General features: G+C 33.1%; 1 protein-coding gene and 1 non-coding gene across 2 annotated transcripts; both read left to right on the forward strand.

Moving 5' to 3' along the window:
- The first annotated feature begins 3,691 nt into the window (after positions 1–3,691).
- On the forward strand, positions 3,692–22,992 carry LOC123531016 (uncharacterized). Its single transcript, XM_053518125.1, has 14 exons — positions 3,692–3,927; positions 4,407–4,503; positions 6,097–6,206; positions 6,713–6,788; positions 8,054–8,163; positions 10,292–10,319; positions 11,390–11,963; positions 17,400–17,586; positions 17,900–18,002; positions 19,368–19,501; positions 20,153–20,249; positions 21,026–21,126; positions 21,732–21,858; positions 22,574–22,992. The coding sequence occupies exons 1-14, from the start codon at positions 3,758–3,760 to the stop codon at positions 22,628–22,630; spliced, it is 1,971 nt and encodes a 656-aa protein (XP_053374100.1). The 5' UTR covers positions 3,692–3,757; the 3' UTR covers positions 22,631–22,992.
- On the forward strand, positions 7,037–7,109 carry Trnat-ugu (transfer RNA threonine (anticodon UGU)). The gene has a single exon. It is a non-coding gene; the product is annotated as a tRNA-Thr (tRNA).
- Positions 22,993–23,440: the final 448 nt, after the last annotated feature.

Genomic DNA, 23,440 nt, shown 5'->3' on the forward strand with positions numbered 1-23,440 from the left:
ATTCAAACGTATGACGTTTAGCAAGTAAGATGCAAAATTTGTTGCATTAATGACTTAAAATATACACGCCATGCACGCTTTCATGACTCTTCTTAATGTCAAGTCTTAAAATGCCTACTTACTTAAAATCATTAACTCTTTAAGTAGTGAAGATAATTACTTCAAATTTTCAGATTTGAATCTTCATGAAGATTTTGTTATCTCAATTTTGTGTCACCAATGCAGTTTTCTCATAGAACGGCCCATTTATTTTTAACCGGCAAGTCTACAACAAATAAAAATAAACTTCTATGGGCTTTTACAACCGATTAAAAATTATTTAATACAGGCATGTTAATCCTAAATATGATATGGTCGTAAATAAATCGTAGCATTAGTTGTAGTCTTAAAAGCCTTAACCCTAGAGCTGTTGAAATACACACAGACTCCCGCTGACAAAACTATGGGAAACTGGCAGAGATGCTCTGTATTAAAATACTTTTGAGAAAGGCAGCAAAATACAATAAATGGAAATCTTAGTTACAGTTTCATACATCGTTTAAAATGGACACTCTCGTCCATTTTTTTTTTGTAAAACAACACACCAAACAAATGGACTTTAAATGCATCTTCAAGAGCCCTCCGTTACAAAATATTTACCGTCCAGTCGATCGTTAGTTGAGAAGTGAAAACATTTTATGTCGAAGGGCCTCTTTCTTACACATTTGAAGATGAAGGTCACTTTTTGTGCTTTAATTCTAGTGTTTTTATGCACGTTTTTACCTGCTTAAAACATAAATTGTTTTGTAAATCGTGAGGCATTTCACTTTCACTTTATGATCAAGTGCTTTTTATAACACTGTTCTACTTTGTATAGTCACCCGTTCACAAACGTCACACCGGTATACTTATGCACAGTTTCCTGTAATAAGAAGTAAATTACTGATAAACACATTCTGTACTTGTAGCAATAGCCTGTCACTAAATATCTTTAAGTGTGTCGAGAAATAATGTTGTGACGTGATCTGTTAGTGTGAAATGTTTGAATAAAATGTTTATTATACATAAACTCTCATTTAAAGGTGATATTTATATGGACATTATGCACAATATAATTCTACTTAAATTGGTGCAAGTGGGGTGGGGCGGGGGGGGGGGGGCGGGGGCGTGAGAAGTGTAGCACATTTCATTTCATTGCCTCTAATGTTCACACTCAATCAAACCGAGTCTGCTATAATTTTGCACGGTTGCCTTCCCTGTTTCCAAATGATTTTGCTAAATAGACCTTATTTTTCTTTAACGATCACCCGAGAACTTTGACCACCTACATGTAGCATAAAAGACAAGTATACTTTAACTGACTTGAGAAAATATCAAAACCAATCGTTGGCATCCTAGATAATATATGTATGTCATAACCATAACTGTAAGTCTTGTATATTCTGCCAAATCTATATACGTAATAAGTATTTATATCGAAAGGAAACGTTCGATTGATATTTTCTTTCAAATATGTAAAATTAACAGAATAAACTTAGCGAATATGACCAGTTACTATCAAAAGTGGTATGTATGTAGAAATTCACAACATTGATAATATACTTTGAGTAGTTTTTGCAAAATGTAGAAGATGCCGAAGAACTTGCATTAGGTATTTTTGAAAACATTATAAAGACCTGGGATAATTACAAGTGGGTTACTGAACAGGTGTACCTTAACACAGTCCAGACACTTCTGACAAAAAGTGAGGGCGCAACTAAATTAATATGTGAACCTTTTATGAGGGTAAGTTAACTACTAGCAATTATAGAAGAAAATGCCAATCTCTTCAAGTTTATACGTATTTGAGCTGCGAATATCAATTTAATTCTTATGCATACTTCATTAACCTAAACACAAGTCTGTTGATGAATGTAGTATTCAGAACGATATTTCAATGTAGGGTGTTATAATATGTAAAACGTATAGAACAGTTCTTTTCTTCTTTGTAAACATTATTGTCTACATGTTTAAAGCTATGTTTAATCCGTGCCAAATGTTGCTCTTTAATGACATTCATTGTGCCACCAACTAAGACACAATCAATGAAATAATAACAGTAATTAGAATCTTGGTAGAGAATGACGCCAGATGTCACTCTCGGCATTTTTTCAGGAACGGTTACAATCGCCGAAAATTCTACTTACCGAGTGCTGTTCCAAATACACAGTGGTGCAGAGAAAATAATTTGAATTTATGAATCGTAACCTATTGGCGACGTAGAGACGTTTCCTTTCCCGAGTAAAATGCTTCTATAGATATAGTAAAGATGTGAAGCCCATTTGCGATTTAATTCCCCTCCCTCCAAAGCATCTCAGATACTACATATGTAGAAAGTGGACGTTCTAGATTACTGGCAAAATAACCTTTTGATCAAAACTTTTAAGCTACATGGCTAAAGATGAGATTTGAAATGAATATGTCCTTTTTCACAGTTTCGTATACAATGTTTGACTGTCTTTGAACAAAAACTCAGAAAGAAGAAAATATAAGTATCAAATATTTGCAAAAATAAACACATGTTGACCTCGGTCAGATTAATCCTTTCAGAATACTGTTTATGTCATTTACAGAAATATGTCGTAAAAGTCATTCCAGTACCGTAACGTTAATACAGTATAATTAAATAATACCATTTTAACATATTTTGATGCAACTTCATATTATTTTTCACTTAAATCGACCTTCTTGGAATAGAAAGTTGGTGTGTTTGGTTTTACTGCGCTTACATGTTCTCCAGCAAACGTGATTTGACTATCATGTGTTATAATTATATCAGATAGTGTTTTGAAATTACAGGTTACACATTTATTATCTAATATGCATATAAATCGTGATTATTTGATATCTGCATTATTTGAAGTTTGATTACATTGTAAATGAAACAACTGTTTGTAATCAAATGCCGTCACTGTTATTACATGAAAATATAGCGTATATAAGTAGGTATTTGCCACTCTGTTCATAGTTATATAAGACCTATTGCACAACCAAATACATGATACAGATAGAACAAGTCGTCTCTCTAAATGCTATTCAGTTATCTGTTTTAACTTTACACGAAAAGGGAAGATAACGAAAAGGTAGAGGCCTGTACTGGTTCTTCCAGGAAAGACGGCTTCGCGTGTATCGGTGCTATACACCGGCTTGAAGAACCAGACTGTCTATTCGCAAAGAGCAAGGCTAAGTTAGCCGGAAAAGTCTGTACCTAAAAAGGATTTCTCTCTATCTGTTCTGGGGGCTTTATCTCACTCTGTCCCTCTGGTCAGATCACTCCGTGGCAGTACTAGTAGAGGATGAATTTCGCCCACTGTGTGGCTGCGTTTGCTATATGTAAAGCGCCTTTGAACGTGTTTATCGTGAAAAGGGCGCTATAGAAATCTGGTATAATAATAATAAATAAATATGCGAACTTCAAGGAAGTTTCTCAAAGTACGTAAGACTATTTCAAAATGAAATACGTTTACGTTTGCGAGTGACTAATTCTACCCTACATTTGACGTAAATCTTATTGAAAGCATATAGCTTTCCGAGGAGAATCGTACTATAACGTACACGTTTAATATTTATCTGATCGACACTTAACCAAGTATTGAATACAGACAATAAGAACATACTACAAATTACATTCTTAAGCGTTCAAGTAGTTGATAGTAACATGTTAAATCCAGTTATCAAATTTACATTCTGATTAATTTATTACCTTTGTAATAACAAAACATCATAAACGCATATCATAATGGACTATTGGGGTTCTCTGTTATGTGCCTTGCTATTTGTTATACAAGTTGAAGCAAGGACTGACACACCAATCAGACAATGCAAAAAGATTAATTCGTGTGCTTGTAGGAACGACGACGGATCTGTAGTCGACCTCCATAATTTGGCTAGAAATGATGGAACGGCAGCGTAAGTTTCACTATTTTTACAACACCTTTCTTTCTGCCGAAAATCAATTATTTGTAGACTAAAAGGTCTTCTTTAAAGTATGTGAATTGTTTAATTTAATGTTATGCCCAAGCACATGGAAAGTTTTAACTTCGTAATGTTATTTATATATATTTCAATTTTAAAGAATTTGTCAATGGAAAAGCCGGTACTCATAGTCAATGCGGTAACCAAGGCGGGATTCAAATCCCCTTTCTTTAACACATGAGACTTATTGTATCCGACAACAGCATTTACTAGATTAAATAATGTTAGATCAAGTGGATAAGGAGTTGGTTGCTAAATACAGAGGTTGTGTGTTCGTTATTTATCAGCAATAACGTCTGCAACTCCCGATATGATATCATAACTATTTATTCAAATCAAGCGGACTTGATATCGATTCAAATGAAATCCAAGCTCTTTTTAACATTTAGGTTTTTTTTTCATGTTTCTTTCAGATATGTAAACGTTTCAGATGGCCCAGGAACTGACTTCTTCTTCTGGAACCCCTGTTCTTCGTTTTCACTGAGCGACCCAGCTTGCCATGATGTCGCAGTAAGGACATGAATAAAAGTTTAGATATAAAATCAGATGTAGAATCTTAGTTTAAAGTAATACAACACAAAGGTGTAAACCGTTAATCGAAAGAAGCTTTTGGAAGTTACAAGAAAATGATATTGCCATCGAAAACGGTTACATTCTACATTTACAGCTTATCGTTGCTCAACAATGATTTGATTCACAGAAATATGTCTTTTCTATGTTCGTCTACAAAACAACCCCTAGACCAATAGCATAAGATAAATAAGGAAAATGATATCAAATATCAAAGGGCTATAACTCTAGCCGTCATATAGACAGATCAAAATATTATATTTACTCACAACATAAGGGTTTTAAGGACTCTGATGAAAAGTCTTGGTTTATCGTCAGAGACAGTCAGGAAAAAGGCATTCAAGTTATTAGTGTTACGAGTTCAATAAACTATAATTCGTACAAAAAGCATATACTGTGTACTTGAAACAATCTCAGAAGAGATTATATCTCTTAAAATGGCTAATCAAAATATTTTCTTAGTTACATCAACAAAGCAGCAGGTTTAATAGAAAATTCGTGTACTTAAGACATTAATAACATTTGATACCCACACGGAAATGCTAAACCTCTATTTGTATAATATGTACTCCTATTTTAGCTTTCTCTTTCTGTTATGTTGTTTTAACATATCCGATGTTGTATACTTTCGACATCTAACGGCCGTTGTCGGAAATTTTCTAAGCACGCTTTCCGTGTGTAACGTCTGGTAGACTATACGTTTCTTCTATGACAGCATAATAGATGAGTCATTCAATTTTATTGTTGATAATTCAGCAAATTCATTTAAATATTTACTTAGAAACTTTCTTTTAATTAATTCATTGTAGAGTTTCACAGTTACTGGTATGTGACTGTTAACATGCCTTTGCTCTATGGAATGACTGTGACATTTTCATTTGTATGTGTAAATGGTTTCGTCTAATAGTATAATATTTTTCCTCTACATCTTCTTTTTGTTGTGAGCCTACTTTGGAAATGAGTGGCTCTTAGGCTGTGTTTCTGGTGCTCTGTGCTTCCGAGAAATCCACCCTTACCTATTATCATTTGAGAATGTTAGAGGGCCTCATTGAAAATAAGATTTGTATGTTATATATGAAACTTAATGAGTTTTATCGTCTTTAAATGAAGAATTTATTATTATTATTATCATCATCATTTTTATTACTTTAAATCGAAAGTACATTTGTAATGTAAATACTATGGTGGACCATGTAACCAACAATTACTTCATAAATACTTATCAATGTTGTGTCAAAATGTATATGCATCGATGTCTTAACCGACTTCATTTACCTGTTATTTCTTGATATACAAAATTTAATCAAAGTACAGGGGACGTTTTACGTCCGCTAAATGGTACTTCTGTTGTGAAATATAGTCAAATTTATGAAATGATCCCTTTGAAAGCGTTTATAACATGTAGGGTGGAGGGTGCGTGCGTGTGTGCGTGTGCGTGTGCGTGTGTGTGCTTGTGTGCGTGTTTGCGTGCGTGCGTGTGCACGTGTTTGTGTGTGTGTTTAGCCCTATTACAAATTCCAAGTTTCTTCACAGGTGTGCATGGTCAGAAGAAATAATGGATTAGAGACGTTTAATGATATTGGGCGACAGGAAAGTGCCAACTTTAACGTTGACAACAAGGGAAGTTTAACATTGGTATACACGTATGTAGGGGTTGCACTATTTCTTGTCCACAGTTACATCAATAATTTGCAATCCTATATTTCTTATTTCTTATGTAAATGCGATATCAAACAATAATGGACTAATCTCATCTATACTGTCTTTTAAAATAAACCTAATGTTTGATTGTACAACACAATTATACCAAACATTCTCAGAAAGTATTTTCCACAAGGATTTTAGGCTCAGAACTCGGATACATATAGCTATGATTCTTCCATTATTTAGAATGTGTTACACAAAAGCAATAACACTATGTTACATTGTATGTGCTTTATGAATTAAACCTGAATATAAATTGTAATTGTTCTGCTATAGTACTAGTTAATGCGACCATAACTCCTGAAATTCTAAATGGGCAAACCATAGTATGCCATATTCTTTTTAAACCATAATGTATGTTTTAAAATGGCACAAGCGTTATAAATAAAGGATTGGAAAATGTGTAATATTGGTTCTATATATTGTTATATTTATTATTTTTAAGACATACAAAAATAAACTTGAAGTGTTCCACCAACTCTGAATACTTAACAACTGAGGGAGAACAATCCGGACTTTACGTAAGATTATGCTCTGCTCTGAAAATGAAACAAATAACGATATTTCTTCATTTATATTCTAACGGGCATGTTATACCGGTATTACAAAACAAAGTTAAAGTTGCCGTATGTGCTATATTGTGAATGAAAACATTATATTTATATTTCTCATCTTACTTATCATACATTGATATACAATATTTCAATTTGCAATGACCTGTCTTATGTCACGATACGGACTTGGTCACGTTATGGGAGATGTGTCAGGCAGCCGGTTAGCTCAGTCGGTAGAGCATTCGCCTTGTAAGCGAGGGGTCCCGGGTTCGAGCCCCGGACTGATTGCACATTTTTCTCACCCTGTGACATTTGGCGCCCAACGAGGGACCGTGGCATGCTTGCTTGGTCAGTCTTACGACGCTTGCAATATTATGTACCTCCGGAATTCGAGGACGAATTTCCAATTTGTGGGGGTGTATGTCACGGTACAGACTTGGTCACGTTATGAGAGAAGATGTGTCAGGCAGCCGGTAAGCTCAACCTGTATAGCACTCGCCCTGTAAGCGAGGGGTCCCGGGTTCGAGTCCCGGACTGACTTCACATTTTTCTCACCCTGTGACACTTACATGTTTATCAGCATGCTGTGGTATCTCTTTGTATTAGTACATGATACTACGAGTAGCTATGTTTTTCGCTTTTGGTTTTTAGCCAAAGGTGAGCTATTGTCATCATCATTTGTCCAGCGTCTGTCGTCTGTGGTCTGTGTTGTGTTGGTATCACTTCGTATTAGTACGTGAAAAACTGACTACAGTGCCAAGTTTTATCATGGTAGACAATAAATGATAATTAAGAACTTTGTAACGCGACTGCACATAGTAAAATGAAATGACGTCAATAATGGCGTAACAAGCCCGTTGTATTCCAATTCGTCACTGGTAATTAGCATGGGTTATAGGATTTTGTCTTTTCTATCTAATATACAACACGCTTATTAAGATCTTTCAGCTTTTTGGGGGGCAACTGAATACATGTGCAATAAGGCATATGAATAAAATCTACTTTTATTGATTAAACCTATTCCATTCTGTTTGCATAAACTGTAAAGATACATAATGTTTATTTAATTCAGTTACTACAGTTTCAGAAAGTCTTTCTTAGATTTTGTTACATTAATAATTAATAAAAATTGTATACCTCATTAAGCTTATTTATATTTCAAAATGTTAACCTTAACAATTTATAATATGAAGTTGCAATTTATCATTGTTATCATTTAATTTTCCTTTCAGTTACTGTCGCTAGCTAGTCGATACGCTTGCCCAATCATACCTGATCATCACGACACTACCACACATTACAGTACGTCATCTTCAATGGGTGACCCTACATGGATCATACTGTGAGTAGTTGTGAATTCGACTAAAGTGTAAAAGAGATTAGAGCCAAAGTTGCATAGACTATGGACATGTATTAACAAAGCATTTTGATCAAAACATATTTTGAGTATCCTTTTATCTTTTCTTGTTTTTTTTTTTAAAAATACCACATCTATTACATCATAATTCCATGTTCAGTATTAGAAAACACTTACACTTTATGTATACAATTTCCTTACTTTGATATTGTATGCAACCTACATTGGCCAGGTTATGGTATAACCCTAAAGTCCTTATAGAATAAAGGAAAATACATTTCTTTTTCAATTTATTCCTATCATCACATTATCAAATATGGGAAGGGTGTGTTCAATAGATACCCGGAGAGGTGCTCCCGTTTCTTCACTTATCATCTCTTTGACATATAATGTAGATAAGGGAACACTGGCACCAGACCAGAAAGATAAAGCCACTGTACATATTTACCCTACCCCCAGGTAACTACAAAAACATGGTCATGCACTTGAAAATATATTTACCCATTTCAGTCGCGCATTTCTCACCAAAAACGCACGTTTTGGTAAATACGTACAATGTATACTGAACAAGTGGTAATTTATCTTCCATGGTGCTCAAGTCACATTGCATATCGCTGATACACTCCGCATATTTTATGCTTTCTTAAACGTTACAGAAAAAAAAACTCTTTTATGAACTTCACTTATCAGCTTCCGGCCAAGTCGACATGGTCATATGCACATGTTGGGTGAAATGTAAACAAACAAAACAATGTAGAATATTTACAGTTTAACAATGAAATTCGGCATGAGTAAGAAAGTTATCTAAGGGATGATTTTGAATTTGAAATCATACTCTAGTATACATTTGTATAGTACCCATTTACCGACCTACGCGATTTATGTGAAAAAGTATGATTTAAATGGGTAAGTATATTTTCCGTGCGTGACCATGGTGTTAAAGTATACCTAGTGGTTGGATATGGCATGTACAGTGGCTTTTTCTTTCTTGTCTGGTGCCGTTGTTTGGGAATAGTATATTCAAATTCGGAAAAAAAAGTCATTCCTTTGGTGAAATAGTAAATACTTGCCTCTGTGCCAACGTTATGTAACGTTACCAGATCCAATTTTGTGCTAAAGCCTTACTTGCTATTTACTTATTTTCCAAGCTATATTTGCCTTTACCGGAGTAAAAATTACGTGAAAGTTTTGCGCAACACCAATGGCCTCAAATAATAAGATTTTATGTAATGCTATCAACATACTTTGGTTTTCACCTGAAAACGTGCGTTGCACAGAGGCCAGTTATAAAACGCTTTGATCGAAAAACAAAAAAAATGCTTTTGAAGGCACTCGAATACAACATTTCTCAGCATTATGAGAGATTTGAAATTTGTCTTTATAATACCACTGACAACTCGACCAGCAGTAAATGACAATTTTAAGTCATACTGAAAATAAAAGACAGCTTTTTTTGATAACAATCATCGAATCAGAGATCAGTGCCGAATGTGCTCTGATCTATAATATTTTTAAATTTCAGCAAAATACGTTCAGAAAAGAAGTATTTTGGAGCATAATTCCTTGGAATATTGAACATCCTTCGTATATTTATGATATGAAATATTATTTTCAGTGATCAGTTGTTTTTAATTTATGATTTGTCACATTATTTCGCGATCTCACATAATATCCGATGGTTAATGCTTCTATGACATTTATTATTCTATTTCTTTAAATACTTTTATCATAATTATTCAGCTGTAGTATGGATTGATTTCCTTAAACAATTCACTGAATATTACATGAATACAGCCCCCATTTTGAACCGCACATCGTGTATTGTTTTATACATGTAATCATTAATCAGCATTATATGAGCCGCGCCATGAGAAAACCAACATAGTGGGTTTGCGACCAGCATGGATCCAGACCAGCCTACGCATCCGCGCAATCTGGTCAGGATTCATGCTGTTCGCTTTCAAAGCCTGTTGCAATTAAAGAAACCTTTAGCGAACAGCATGGATCCTGACCAGACTGCGCGGATGCGCAGGCTGGTCTGGATCCATGCTGGTCGCAAACCCACTGTGTTGGTTTTCTCATGGCGCGGCTCATATATTCTTTTTTTATTCAGGTCTGGAACTTTATTGGTACTTATCTGTGTGTGAACAGGAACAAACTTTTTTATAAGGGTATCAAGATTTTCATTTCATTTCTTGGCATAAGCGCATGCTTATTTGATGATCTTTTTACAAATAGTGAAAAAAAATGATTATTTGTATTCTAGTATTTCAATAAATATACAAAATATTGTATATGTAGAAAGACTGTGAAGTAGCTAATTGCTATACCTTGCTATTTCTGTAAAATATACATGCTAGTCCGAGGTAATTGCATATAAATATAATATAATATACATATACTAATATACAACAACTCTTTGTGAAATATATATGGATAATGAAATTTGCTGCTTCGTTTAGTTACAATAGATAATGATGATACGTCTGTTCTGTTGTAGAATTGGTGGACGGAGAGATGAAAATATTTTTAGACTGAGGGAATGGCAAATCTGCCGTTTAATGTCGTCACTCATTACGAAATGTATCTTCCAAAACATTTAGAATGCATTGCATGTATAACATTTAGCTTTTGCAAAATATTGTCGGACTGTATATAGAACATTATAAATCAGGCATATTACTGTGTAAAATTAAATCATTAAATACTTATAATTTTTCCTTACCAAAGCAAATTTAACAAAATGAATATGATGCATGTAATAAAACTGTATACATAAATTGTTCTGATTTGATTCGTTTGCGAAACAAGAGACTTCAATTAAATGCATTGTAACTAAATGTACTTGTTGTTAGATTTTTGAGGCAACCCATCTACTATATCTTTTTGCGGACCTACTTAGCGATGCATGGCTCTCTGGCAGTACTTGGTTGTTCTGTGCTTGTGTGAAATCTATCTTAACCTTTTATTTCTTTATCTTATATTTGACGTAATATCACGGTGTTTGATATTTTCCTGAACCATTCGTCAGCTAACTTATGCTGACAACTGGCACAATATTTATTTTAACATAATTATTTATCTTATATGTAAGGCTATACTACATGATTTTGCTTGTTGTTTTAGGCTTTTAACGCAGTTTTTCAACAGTATTTCAGTTATGTAATCTAACCAGTGTTCCTGGATTCTGTACCAATACAAATCTGTTCAGATCGGAGATTCAAATACAAACAGACTCGATATACCGGAAAAAAATATCCAGAACAAATCTGTGCCTGGGCTATCTTTAGAAACTGTTGAAAATGTAGTAAATTCTATCATCATTCCCCACGACAGCAGAATAGGAGGAGTGGTAGTTCACCTGGGCACAAATGACATCCCGAAAAAGAACAAAAACGATGTAGTTACCAGTGCAAAAATGACGCTTGACCTTATTTCTCAAAAATGGCCAAAATGTCCAATCGCCTACTCCAGCATCTTACCAAGAGTCGGGAATAGCGCTCCCGTCAAGCGTATAAATATGGACGCGAAGTACATTAACCGCCAAATTCTTGACTACTGTAGGAAAAGTAAATATATGCATTATTTGGATAATAATGATATGTTTCTTCAAGGGAAAAAAACAGTTAACTCTTTGTATGATGCTGGAGACCCGCGAGGAATTCACATTTCCGAGGAAGGGGCTGATCAGCTCTACTTAAGCATGACAGCGTTTCTGATCGATGGCGTATCAGACGAGGATTCTATGTCCCCTGATACAGCAACGCTGATGAGAAACGGGTCAAGTGAGTCTGATTTTACAGCGCCATCGTCGTCAAAAAGGTTGTCAATTTTTAAAAAGAAATAAGAAAGACTCAAAAATGAAAAATGTCTGTGTATATATGAAAAGTATTTTCTATCCAGATCTCTTGTATAAATGTAGAAGACGTATTGTTGTAATCGATTCAGCACTCCGTTTATTTGATTTGCTTATAGTACATGTACCCATAACGTGTTATGAGTTTAGAAATAGAAATTTGTATGAATATTCGAAAAAAAGTAAATGAAGGTTGTTCAAAATATGCCAAAGTCTTATACATATTACCAATATTATGTAATATGACTTGCAGTTTTAACTATTTTTCTGAGATTGTTCATTTACGAGTTTGCTGTTTCATTTTAAAAACGTTAGTAATAACTACTATTGAGAAAAAAATCAAACATTTAAAATGACACGAATACAAAAATTTATTTTTTAAAAAAAAATGCTATGCAGAAAAATGCTGAATAATATATACTATTTTTGTGTAAATTTCGTGTAGTTTAACTGTGTTTATATGTCATATCGTATTGCATCAATAAATGTCAATGGTTTGAGGGACGTGAAAAAACGATCCCTGATTTTTCAATGGTTGCATAGAAAAAAATTCGACATTATATTTTTACAAGAAACACATTGTAATAATAATTACGAATCAATTCAGTGGGGTAAACAATGGGGAGGTGATTCCTTCTGGAGCAGTTATAATAATTCGACAAGAGGTGTTTTGCAATTTTAGTAAAGTCAAAATAACATCTTAAAGTTAACAACATTCATGAAGATACAGAAGGTAGATATATTTCAATTACTCTTCAATCCGACGAAAATAAATCCTACCGTTTCGCAAATATTTATGCACCAAATGTAGGGAGAATCCGCAAGGACATTTTTAATGAAATAAAACATAAATTAATAGAATATGACATCCCAATTATTATTGGGGGAGACTTTAATTGTGCATTGAATTCCAAAACTGATAGAAAAAGTGCCATGTTTTATGATAGCAACGCTCGAGCAGACGATGGTTTGTCAGAGATATTAGAATTAATGCGCGAGGCAGATCTTGAGGACATATGGAGAAGGCGTAACCCGGCAGAAAAACAGTTCACTTTTAAGCGTGGCTGTTCGCACTCGCGTATCGACTATTTCTTATCCTCGAACATAATCGATAATGAGATGAACAATGTTAAAATAAATCATTTCTTATATTCCGACCATGAACTTTTATCTTTGGTATTAAACACAGAACTTGTTGAAAGAGCCCCTGGTCTATGGAAATTAAACGCAAGCATTTTAAATGATTTAGAATATGTAGAAACAATTGAATCTTTCTAGAAATACTGGGTAGGCTGTAAAAATATATTTAACACAAAACGAGAATGGTGGGATATGGCTAAACATAAAGTGAAATCAATTTCTATAGACTATTCTGAGGGGAAAGCAAAACCGCAAAAAAGAAAACAGATTTTAGAATCAAAATTTGAAAATTTAAAAAAAGTAAATAACGATATTTCTACTTCAGAAACGGAAAAAATAAGTCAAGAATTAAAGTTTTATTACAACAAACAGTTAGAAGCTGCAAAAATAAGGTCGAAAGCAAAGGATGTATGTGAAAATCAAGGTATTCTTTCGAATTGGAAAAGAAGCGAGGAAAGCAAAAATTATGGTCAAAAATTCGTACTGAGATGGGGGAAATAAAGCAAGATATTAATTCTATCTTAAGTGAACAACATACCTTTTACAAGTCGCTATTTTCATCAGAAGGTATTGACAGAATTTCGGCGGAAAAATTAATATCACATGTAAACACAAAAATAAATGAAAATGAAGCACATGCTTTAGAATCAGGAGTAAATGAAGAAGAAATAAAAAGAGTAATTATGAGCTTTTAACGTCTTAAATCTCCAGGAGAGGATGGACTTATTACCAATGGTACCAACAATTTTGGTCTCTGATTAAAGAAGATTTGTTAGATGTAGTTAGAGAATGTTTAGAAAATTTTTGTTTATCGGATTCACAATACAAGGGGATAATATCTTTATTATATAAAAATGGGGAAAAAGAAAATCTCAAAAACTGGCGTCCGCTAACTTTACTCAATGTTGATTACAAAATAATTTCAAAAATCATAGCCGAAAGACTGAAACCGCTTCTTCCAAAACTACTTAATACTGATCAAAAAGGTTTTATAAAAGGGAGACATTTAAATGAAGCAAACAGATTAATTCAAGACTTAATAGATTTTTCAGACCTCGAAAATCAAGACGGCATAATAGTTTTTCTAGACCAAACAAAAGCCTTTGACAGAGTAGAATGGGAGTGGGTTGATATATGTTTAGAAAAATATGGTTTCGGAACTAAATATAGAAAATGGATTGAAATGTTTCTTTTAGGCTCAAAAGCAGCTATACAAACAAATGGGTTTATATCGGAATACTTCTCAATATCAAGGTCTATAAAACAAGGCTGTCCGGTGGCACCGTTATTTTATATCTTGCAGGCAGAACCTATGGCATGCCAGGTCAGAGCATATACAAACATTAAAGGCATTAAACTCCCGTCTCGTAATCAAATGAATTTAGAAATCAAACTTAGTCAATATGTAGACGACACGCAATTCTTCTGCGAAAATGAAACTTGTCTACCGCCTCTATTTCAAAATCTAAAGGTTTTCGAAAAAGCTTCAGGCGCCAAAATTAACAAAGAGAAAACAACCGGACTTTTTATTGGTAAATTAAAGAACAGTACTCCGAAATACAACGAAATTAAATGGACTAAAAATTACATTAAAACATTGGGCGTATGCCACGGCTACAATATTGATGCAAATGAAATTTGGATGGAAAAAAATAAACAAAATAAAAAACTGTCTACAAGTATGGAAATCAAGAGATTTAACGTATCATGGAAAAATTCTTATTTTAAAGACTTTTATCGTATCGCGTATTAATTTCGAAATAGAAACAAGAGGAATTCCATTAAAATACATTGACGAACTAGAAATGATAATGAGAAACTTTTTATGGAATAATAAGAAACCCTTAGTAGCAAAAAGTACAATTTTACTAAACAAAGAAGACGGAGGTAGTATGTGTAATATACCAAATATCTATGCAGGTCTAAACATTAAAATGATTTATAAAATATTACATTCTGATCCACAAAACTGGAATGCAATTGGCAAATACTACTTACAATTATATGATAAGAACGTTTCACAACATTTTTCTCTCTGCAAATGCTCTACAGTAGGAAATATGATTGCATCAAAGAATATTAGTAACTAAAAGAATATTAGTAACTACTATAAAGTAGCATTGAAGCATTGGGCTAGATTTAGAAACTGCTTCAGTCCAGAAACAGCAGAGGACATAGGAAATACGTTCATTTTTTGCAATAATGAAATAAAACATCGCGGCGATCCTTTAAATTTCGAATCCTTTTTAAAGAGTAACATCATTTCGTTAAAACAAATCTGGGATTTTTCCAGAAATACTTTTATTTCATTTGAAAACTTGTTACAATTATTGAAAAATAAGCGTAACTGGATCTCCGAATGGAACATTATTAAATCGAGCATTCCGAAAAAATATATTGCAGCACTTAAAAGCACGGATTTCAGAGGTGATAAATTATCAATTTATCTAAACGAACTGCATTTAAAAGATAATTCACGAAAGTATATAAAGCCGGAAAATCTAAAACTAAACCAAATATCCGCGATTTTGAATAGGAAAAAGTTTAAACTCAAGGCGGAACATAATGGGAAATAGCACCTTACCTCGGGAAAAAAATCTGGATTCAGATTTCACGTTCTTACTCTTCAAAAAAGGCGAAACAGTTTCAGTTGAAATTTATACATAGGGCTATTTTTACGGAATACAGACTAAATCTTATGAAATTATCAGATGGGAAATGTATCATATGTAAACAACATCCAGAAACTTTAATACATTTGATGTGGGAATGTGATTTTGCCAAAGATATATGGAATGTTTTGACACAGAAATTTCAAGACCTTTTTTTAAATCTTAATTCTCAACATTTTTCCCTAAAACTTGCTGTACTTTTCGGCTTATATGAACAGTCCCCTTTAATATGTAGATTTTTAAATACTTTAATATTTGAAACAAAATGGGCTATTTGGAAGTATCGAAATATTATGAAACACAATAATACAAAGCAACCTCTTAAAGCGTTTTACAGAAATTTAAAGTCAGCAATTAAAGATCAAATTTTAATACAAGGTATTGAAATTGAAGGCTTAAATTTTAGAAATGTTATTGAAACTCTGTAGTGACGGATATTGTTTAAGGCAAGGGACGTAACTCGGATAAGATTTTGATTCAAGAAAGCAATCTTCGCTTCTCAACCTTGTCAACTTTCGCTTTCGGACAAGTCACTGATATTATATAGCGAATGGGTTGTTTTGATTTGTGTGTTTTATTATTATTATTATTATGTCTTAAAATATATTATAGCATACATGTACTAGTTCTATGTCTACTGTACATTAATAATTCCATTGTGAATATGTGTACTACTTGTTTAAAATTGTATTATACAAATTCTAATTATTTCATTAAAATAACTCATTGAACATTGTAAGGCTAATAGGCGGATGTTCCCCGACCCCTATTACGCCAATGACGGGGAAAATAAATGGGGTTACCTATGGGGCCTGAAAAAAAAATAAAAATAAAAAATAAGCGGGCGGTGGATTTCGATGTTCTCCTTGACTGATATTAATTGACGGAAGAAAATTTTGAAGCAGTTGATCCTGCACTTGTGATTTTACACCAGAAGTTTTGCGTGTCCGAGGATATCTTGACAGCACTCCAGCGATATTCATAGTACGGTTACTAAAGGTTCTTAGAAAAGGTGTTTCTTTTGAGGATCTGATGATTTAATGTAATAAATGCAATATATGCCCTTTTTCATCTGTAACTAAACTTTAATTTCGTTTGGTATAGGTTACAATTCGATTTCAGTTTCAGCAGGAGTTATCTCCCTTGTTTTTTCACATTATTACGGGTATGCCCTTGATAAAACTCTAATCTTATCAATTATTAATGTACATAGATATTGTACATCTGTATAATTAGTGTATACATGTAGTTTTAAATTTGAATTGCCAACGTCCGTATCAGTTATCATATATGTGATAAAATGTTGATGTTGTATTTACTCTGGTCATGTGCTTAGATTAGGGGTGTTTCTATAGTCTAGACCTTCAACTATTAAAGGGATTTTTTATGATTTTTTTTACTTTCTGTTTATCTAAACTCGTTAATTACAGGAATGTAATATTGATAGAAAATATTCATTTATGAGATGATTTGAAATAGGTAACGATACTTTACAAACTGTGTTTAAATCTTAATATAATATAATAATATAAATATAATAAAGACCTAATATAAAATGACCTCACAGAGCGCACGTTCCGTGACCCTGCTTGTGGTACTAGTGGGACTTTTTGTCGGAATAATAGCACAGGGTCCGGTTCCAATCGGACAATGTACAAAAATTGATGCATGTTCATGCGTGTACGATGATGGAACAATAGTAAAACTTCAAGCCATAGACAGAAAAGATGGAAAACCAAAGTAAGTTTATCATAACTTTACTCCATTGATTTCTGTCTTTCCCTTAATTTTAATAAGTATATTATGTAATATTTTGTAAATCTAAACCATTTAATTTCCTAACGACTTAATCATCCTATGTTTTGAGCATAAGGCAATATAAATGTCAGTATGGAAACTTCCTACTGGAGTGACCTCCAATGTTAATGATAAATATGAAATAACAAGCCAAGAGGACATGTTTGCTCTTACTTACACTTGCCACGGCTCAATAACGTATACACTGATTAAACACATTCCTATACTTTACTGAAATCGTTATGTTTTGTTTCAGCTTCAGTAACGTATCAAACGCAGACAATACAGAGTATTACTCTTGGAACCCTTGTACACCATTTACGTATCCTTCAAACAACTCTGCCTGTGAAAACGTTGCGGTAAGTACAACAGTAATCATCGGTATCTCTCCATATGAGGCTAATAAAATATTAAGCCTTTTACACGAAATTTGGTATATTTCACATCCAGATACTTTGCTTGTGTGTATTTTTGTTTGTGCATATTATGTCAACTCTTATATCGGATGGAGATGGGAAAGTTTGAATATCGACTTCCTGGTTTACATTAAGTTTTCTTTGTGTTATGGTAATTGCTAAATAATGGCAACTGATGATTCAAGCCTTAATTAACTTATTTCTACTGAGAAGATTTTGATAATAATGTTAAGATAGTTTGTTAAATAAAATGTTTATTATTTGATAAAGAAAGAAATGCATTCAGAATCAAAGCCTTGAAATGTCTGATGGTTGCGGGTTTTTTGGCAGATTTATTTCTGTTTAAATGCCAGTCTATGAGTATACATGAATGAGAAACAAATTCAAATTTAATGTGCCTCATATCTAAGATGAACTCTGCCTGACCCAGCTTGTGATGTAACCATGGGCTGGAAGACCTTATCATTGATAGATCTTATATAATCTAAATGGTCAGTGCGAGTGGATACAGGTTGAATAAGAACTGCTTGTTCATTGATAATTCATCCGCATTGTTCATGAATGGGACTATTTTGTGTAGCACATGAACATCCTTTGGTTGTGATTCGGAATCAAATAAAGATGCTATGATTGTCAGAAATACACTTTAACTTTGGTAGCGGGATAAACCCGCAACCAAAAATGATACAAGTACAATATAAGTATCATCAATGGTGTTGATCTATAGTTTCATTATTCAACTAAACAATATTGGACATAATATTACATACCGTGTGTTTATCACTTGAAACGGATCGAGCCAATAATATATTCACTTTATAAAGAAGTGATAAAACTTGGACAGGTTAACTGGCAGCCAATGCAGGATTTTCAAACATGTAGTTATAGATAATTTTAGAAAAAAAGACTACATGAAAAATAGTTAAATTACAAAAACATACAGACAGACAGACAGAAAGACATACATACATACATTTAAAGATAACATATGTTACAATAATACAAAAAAAAAGTTAAATCACTGAACAATATTGTTAGAAAAGTTTGTTTTATCTGTAGCAGATAACCCTCCAAATGATAACCAGGGGAGATAATATGCATGAAATACATCAAATACTTCTTGGTCTTCATTTTTGTTCGATCGTACTTCTACGTGAACAAGTTAAACTAGACAGCTCTCGGTTGCTTCCCAGCCCAGCCGATGTGGTAAAAGCTCTTTGCTAATTAGAGACAATGTGGCTTAAGTCATTGTTTTCAAGTCAAAGCTGCAATATTAGAACATCATTTATGTTCTATGCGTTTCCATAGGTATGCATGATCCGTCAAGGCATCCCAAATGCACTGTTTTACAATCTTGGAAACCAAGACTCTGCCCAGTTTCTCGTGGATAGCAATGGCACACTGAAACTTACATACACAGCTGACCAAGGTGACTACAAAAGGTTAGTAAAAACAATTGAATATTTCAACCGTTTTCATAACTTTTCAATGGCATCGTTTTGAAAAACGAAAATCACTCTGTCGTGCTATACTCCTGGAATTCTGAAATTGTGTAACACATTGATCTCACGCCATTTATCATCAACAGATAAACATCACGGTATTTTAACAAACGGTTAGAATTACTCGTATAAATTTACAATACAGAGCTACACTGGTTTAATATTGCATTAATTTTTGCGCTTTGTCAAATTTTACTGTCCTTAAAGTATAGTCTGACAATCACAGTGAACTTTTATGTTTGTCCAACGAGATTATCTGAAAGCGTTACGCATACATTCTATATATAGTAGGCAGAATATTTAGCTTTGTATCATTTTGACTAACACATTTTATACTACATTACGTTCTTTAGGCTTTTGGTTGTGTAAGCGTAAGTGCAGTTATATTAAGACATGTTTTAAAAGCAGTTGGACGAAACAACCGATCTTCCACAAAGGCGTGTTGTGACTTATTAAAAAGAGTAACAAGACATTAACTCAGGGTATTGATAAAATATAACATTACTGAAAACATGTATAAAGGAATTCAAAAATATACCTTACATAAATTATGTTATTCTTACTATATGTACATTTGATCTAATATTCAAGGGTAGCAGAAATAACGTTACAGTGCATGGGCACCTCCAAATTTGACTTCTTTGTAGCTGAGGGTGAACAGGATGAATCTAATGATACTGTGATATTCGTAAGACAACTTAAATTTTGAGCATTCAAACAGCAATTTCACATAAGTAATTTAATTCATGTAACATGTCAGTTGATATTGTATTTGATAATGTTACATTCATACGTTTAGGAACATGTTAATTTACATTAATTTTTTCTCCAGTGATTAATGTTTATCAACTTATTCCGAGTAATTCATTGTTGTAAAAGCGATATGAGGCTAAATTGCATGCTTCATTCCCCTTCGACGAAGAGCATTTAAGAATATTGGAGTTAAATAATTAATAATTGTTAAACATTTACATAGTCAATGTTTTTCTTCAATGCATGTTTTGATATGAGGGGAAATATGTTTTGTTACTATGAATATGATAAAAGTCCGGACTGTATTCATTTTCAATGCCCTTAATGGATTTACCATTAAAGGCCAACAATGACTTTGTTTGTAATGACTGAGAAATACAAAATATTCATTCGTGTCGTACATTTTTGTAATATTTGGTAATAGCTATCTGACTTAACACAATGAAAATGATTATTAAATCCATTGTATGTGGTTACCTCACTTTCTTGTTGTGACATTGACTATAAAACTAGCTTATAAGACATGTAGAGCTTACTTAATCGGGCTGTTCTGTATAACCTTGTGAAAAAAAAAGCTTTATCTCTCACTAAAATTTAAAAAAAGCATTATGGAACTTGAATTAAAGGTAAGGTTTGTATTTTAAGTCGATTAATATCAGATTAATCCTTACATAAGTGTAAAAATATGGTATACACATGTATCTGTTTCAGAAACTGTTGTTGGCTAGTAAATATGCGTGCGCATACGCTCCAAATCTCAATCCTTCAGTAGAAGTCTCTTCTCTCAGTGGTGGTGTAATCTTCGTCATTGTGTAAGTATATGTATAAAAATACTGTCACAGGAATTCACTGCCTGCTTTCCACTTTAATATATTATTCAATATTCTTTTTTACGGAAGTGATGGCCATAAAATCCATTTTCATTTTTTAAAAGGATGTAACGGTTAAACGTAAAATTACTTTATACAAAGATAATGCAAATGGGTTGTTACTTGGTCGGATAAACATGCTGCCTACAATTTGAAATGATCCTCACTTTTATTTGTTCTGACATAAACCATCAACGTAGTGAGGCAACTTAATTTACAATTTGGCCTATTCAGACCTTTTGCCATTTTGTTTTATTTTATTTGTTCTTGGAGAGCAAGCTAGAACCAATACCGCTTTTATAAGTCCAAAAAGCACTGCAAAATGTGATAAGCATATTATCAAAGTTGGCAGATTGGCAGACGTGCTATTTTTGAATTTTTGTTGATGCACCAATTTGTAACAATATATGTAATAGTCCGACCAAGTTAATCTGAACATGAACATAATCAAGCCGAGTCTGTCGTTACATGTGTGTTGCCTGCCTGTGTTCTATGCTTACAAATTTCAATAGCCTGGTTTTAACCATTTTTATATTTCTTTATTTCAGATTGTTCAGCCTAATAGGGGCTTATATTATATTCGGAGTAATGTTCCAAGCGTTTATAAAGAAAGAAACAGGGAAAAGGCTGTGTCCAAACCATGAATTTTGGTGCAAAATTCCAGAACTGTGCAAGGTAGGTCATACACATTACTCATGACCTAGCCGGCCATACGATGCTTTTTAATATTTTAGTTTAAGTTCAACAGACTGCGACAGTTCTTTTTTCACAAGGATTTGAAACTTTACTTCGAATCATATCTTTCTTCTCGAGTTACTAGTAGGAATTCCTGTATCGCATAAAAATCCACGGTGTCGGAAACTGGCCGTCTTGATAGAACTTCTAGTTCGAGTTTTTGAAATTGTTTCGGTAATCACCCGAGTGAGAGTAGAATGGGGTTTCGTGTGAGCAGATGCTATTTGATATGAGACGTAACTCATGCAAAACTGTTCTTTTACCATCGTGTTCGTTTTACCTCCCTTCTATCGAAATTAGTTAAATCGATGCGTAACGAAAACGTTTATTGTGAAAACTATCTCCTGCATGAACAGTTTTTAAAATTGCTTGATCATTTATAAGTTATTGAATCAAAATGTCGTTAATTCGTCAACGATTAAAATTTGGTCGACGATAACGCAGAGATATATAACCCGACTTTGAACTAGTTGACATTTTGTGATATACAATATAATGTACATGTATATATTCGACACTTCAATATGTTCTTTGACTTTCTTTATATTTGTATACAATTAGAAGATGGATGTACCTTTAAGGCATTGTGTCTGTCTGTTGTCAGGTTAGGAATTATATCGATTGTTTTGAAACATTCTGTTATTTTTGTTTTCAGGGCAGTAAAACAGGAGGATTGAAGTCGGAATCCGGTGCCAAATATGACAGTATATAGACTTAGTGTATAAGAACATTTTTTGTGCTCAATTTACATGTCCTGAAAAAGTTTAGTTAGTAGAAATGCATGAACAATCCCATAGAAAACATTTGATGTGTTTTGGATATAAAATCATATTTAAGGATGCAGTCTGAAATTGAATTTCGTTATGTAATAAACAAAATTGTTGGTTAAAGCAGTCATACGAACTTTCATTCTCTTGGTTTCTGTCATTTCAACTTTAGCTTTTTTTCAATGTAAAGGGGGTACATTAATGACCTCTTAAAGTGGGATAGGAAATGAAAAAATACATTTATGACAAGTGTTGAGTATCTTTACAATGTTTTATTAAAGTGGAATAGGAAATGCAAAAAAAAAAACATTTATGACAAGTTTTGAGTATCTTTACAATGTTTTATTTATATGATATAATCCTTCATAAGATATTTGCCAAGTAAATAGTTCTTTTATTTAACAAAATTATATTTCACATAAAGAGGAAGTCTTTCAGCTGGACAATAAAATGAAACCAAGAGCATGTTAAAGTTTCTCATCAAGCTTCGACAAAACTGGCTAAATCTAAAAACACAAAAATCTTTACAAGTTAGTTATTGCTATAGTCATAATTGTATGAACGTACCGATGTTTTGTTTTGAGTATACTTTCAATGGTATAATTCCTTTATTCCTTATGTAATCTGTACAGAATGCACGTTTGGACATTTGTATTGGTAGATTTTATATTAAATATATGTTTGAATGCATATTTCTATCAATTTTATGTACTACTCTTCCCCTAGAGAATGTATGGTATACTTATATATATATA

This window comes from Mercenaria mercenaria, chromosome 11 (assembly GCF_021730395.1).
Source record: "Mercenaria mercenaria strain notata chromosome 11, MADL_Memer_1, whole genome shotgun sequence".
Classification (NCBI taxonomy): domain Eukaryota; kingdom Metazoa; phylum Mollusca; class Bivalvia; order Venerida; family Veneridae; genus Mercenaria; species Mercenaria mercenaria.

Excerpts from the sequence above, each read along its gene's own strand:
- LOC123531016 (XM_053518125.1), top strand. The coding sequence starts at position 3,758 with ATGGACTATTGGGGTTCTCTGTTATGTGCCTTGCTATTTGTTATACAA. Across the intron at positions 18,003-19,367 it reads CTGCCTGTGAAAACGTTGCG|GTATGCATGATCCGTCAAGG; the intron begins GTAAGTACAACA and ends GCGTTTCCATAG. Across the intron at positions 21,859-22,573 it reads AAATTCCAGAACTGTGCAAG|GGCAGTAAAACAGGAGGATT; the intron begins GTAGGTCATACA and ends TTTTGTTTTCAG.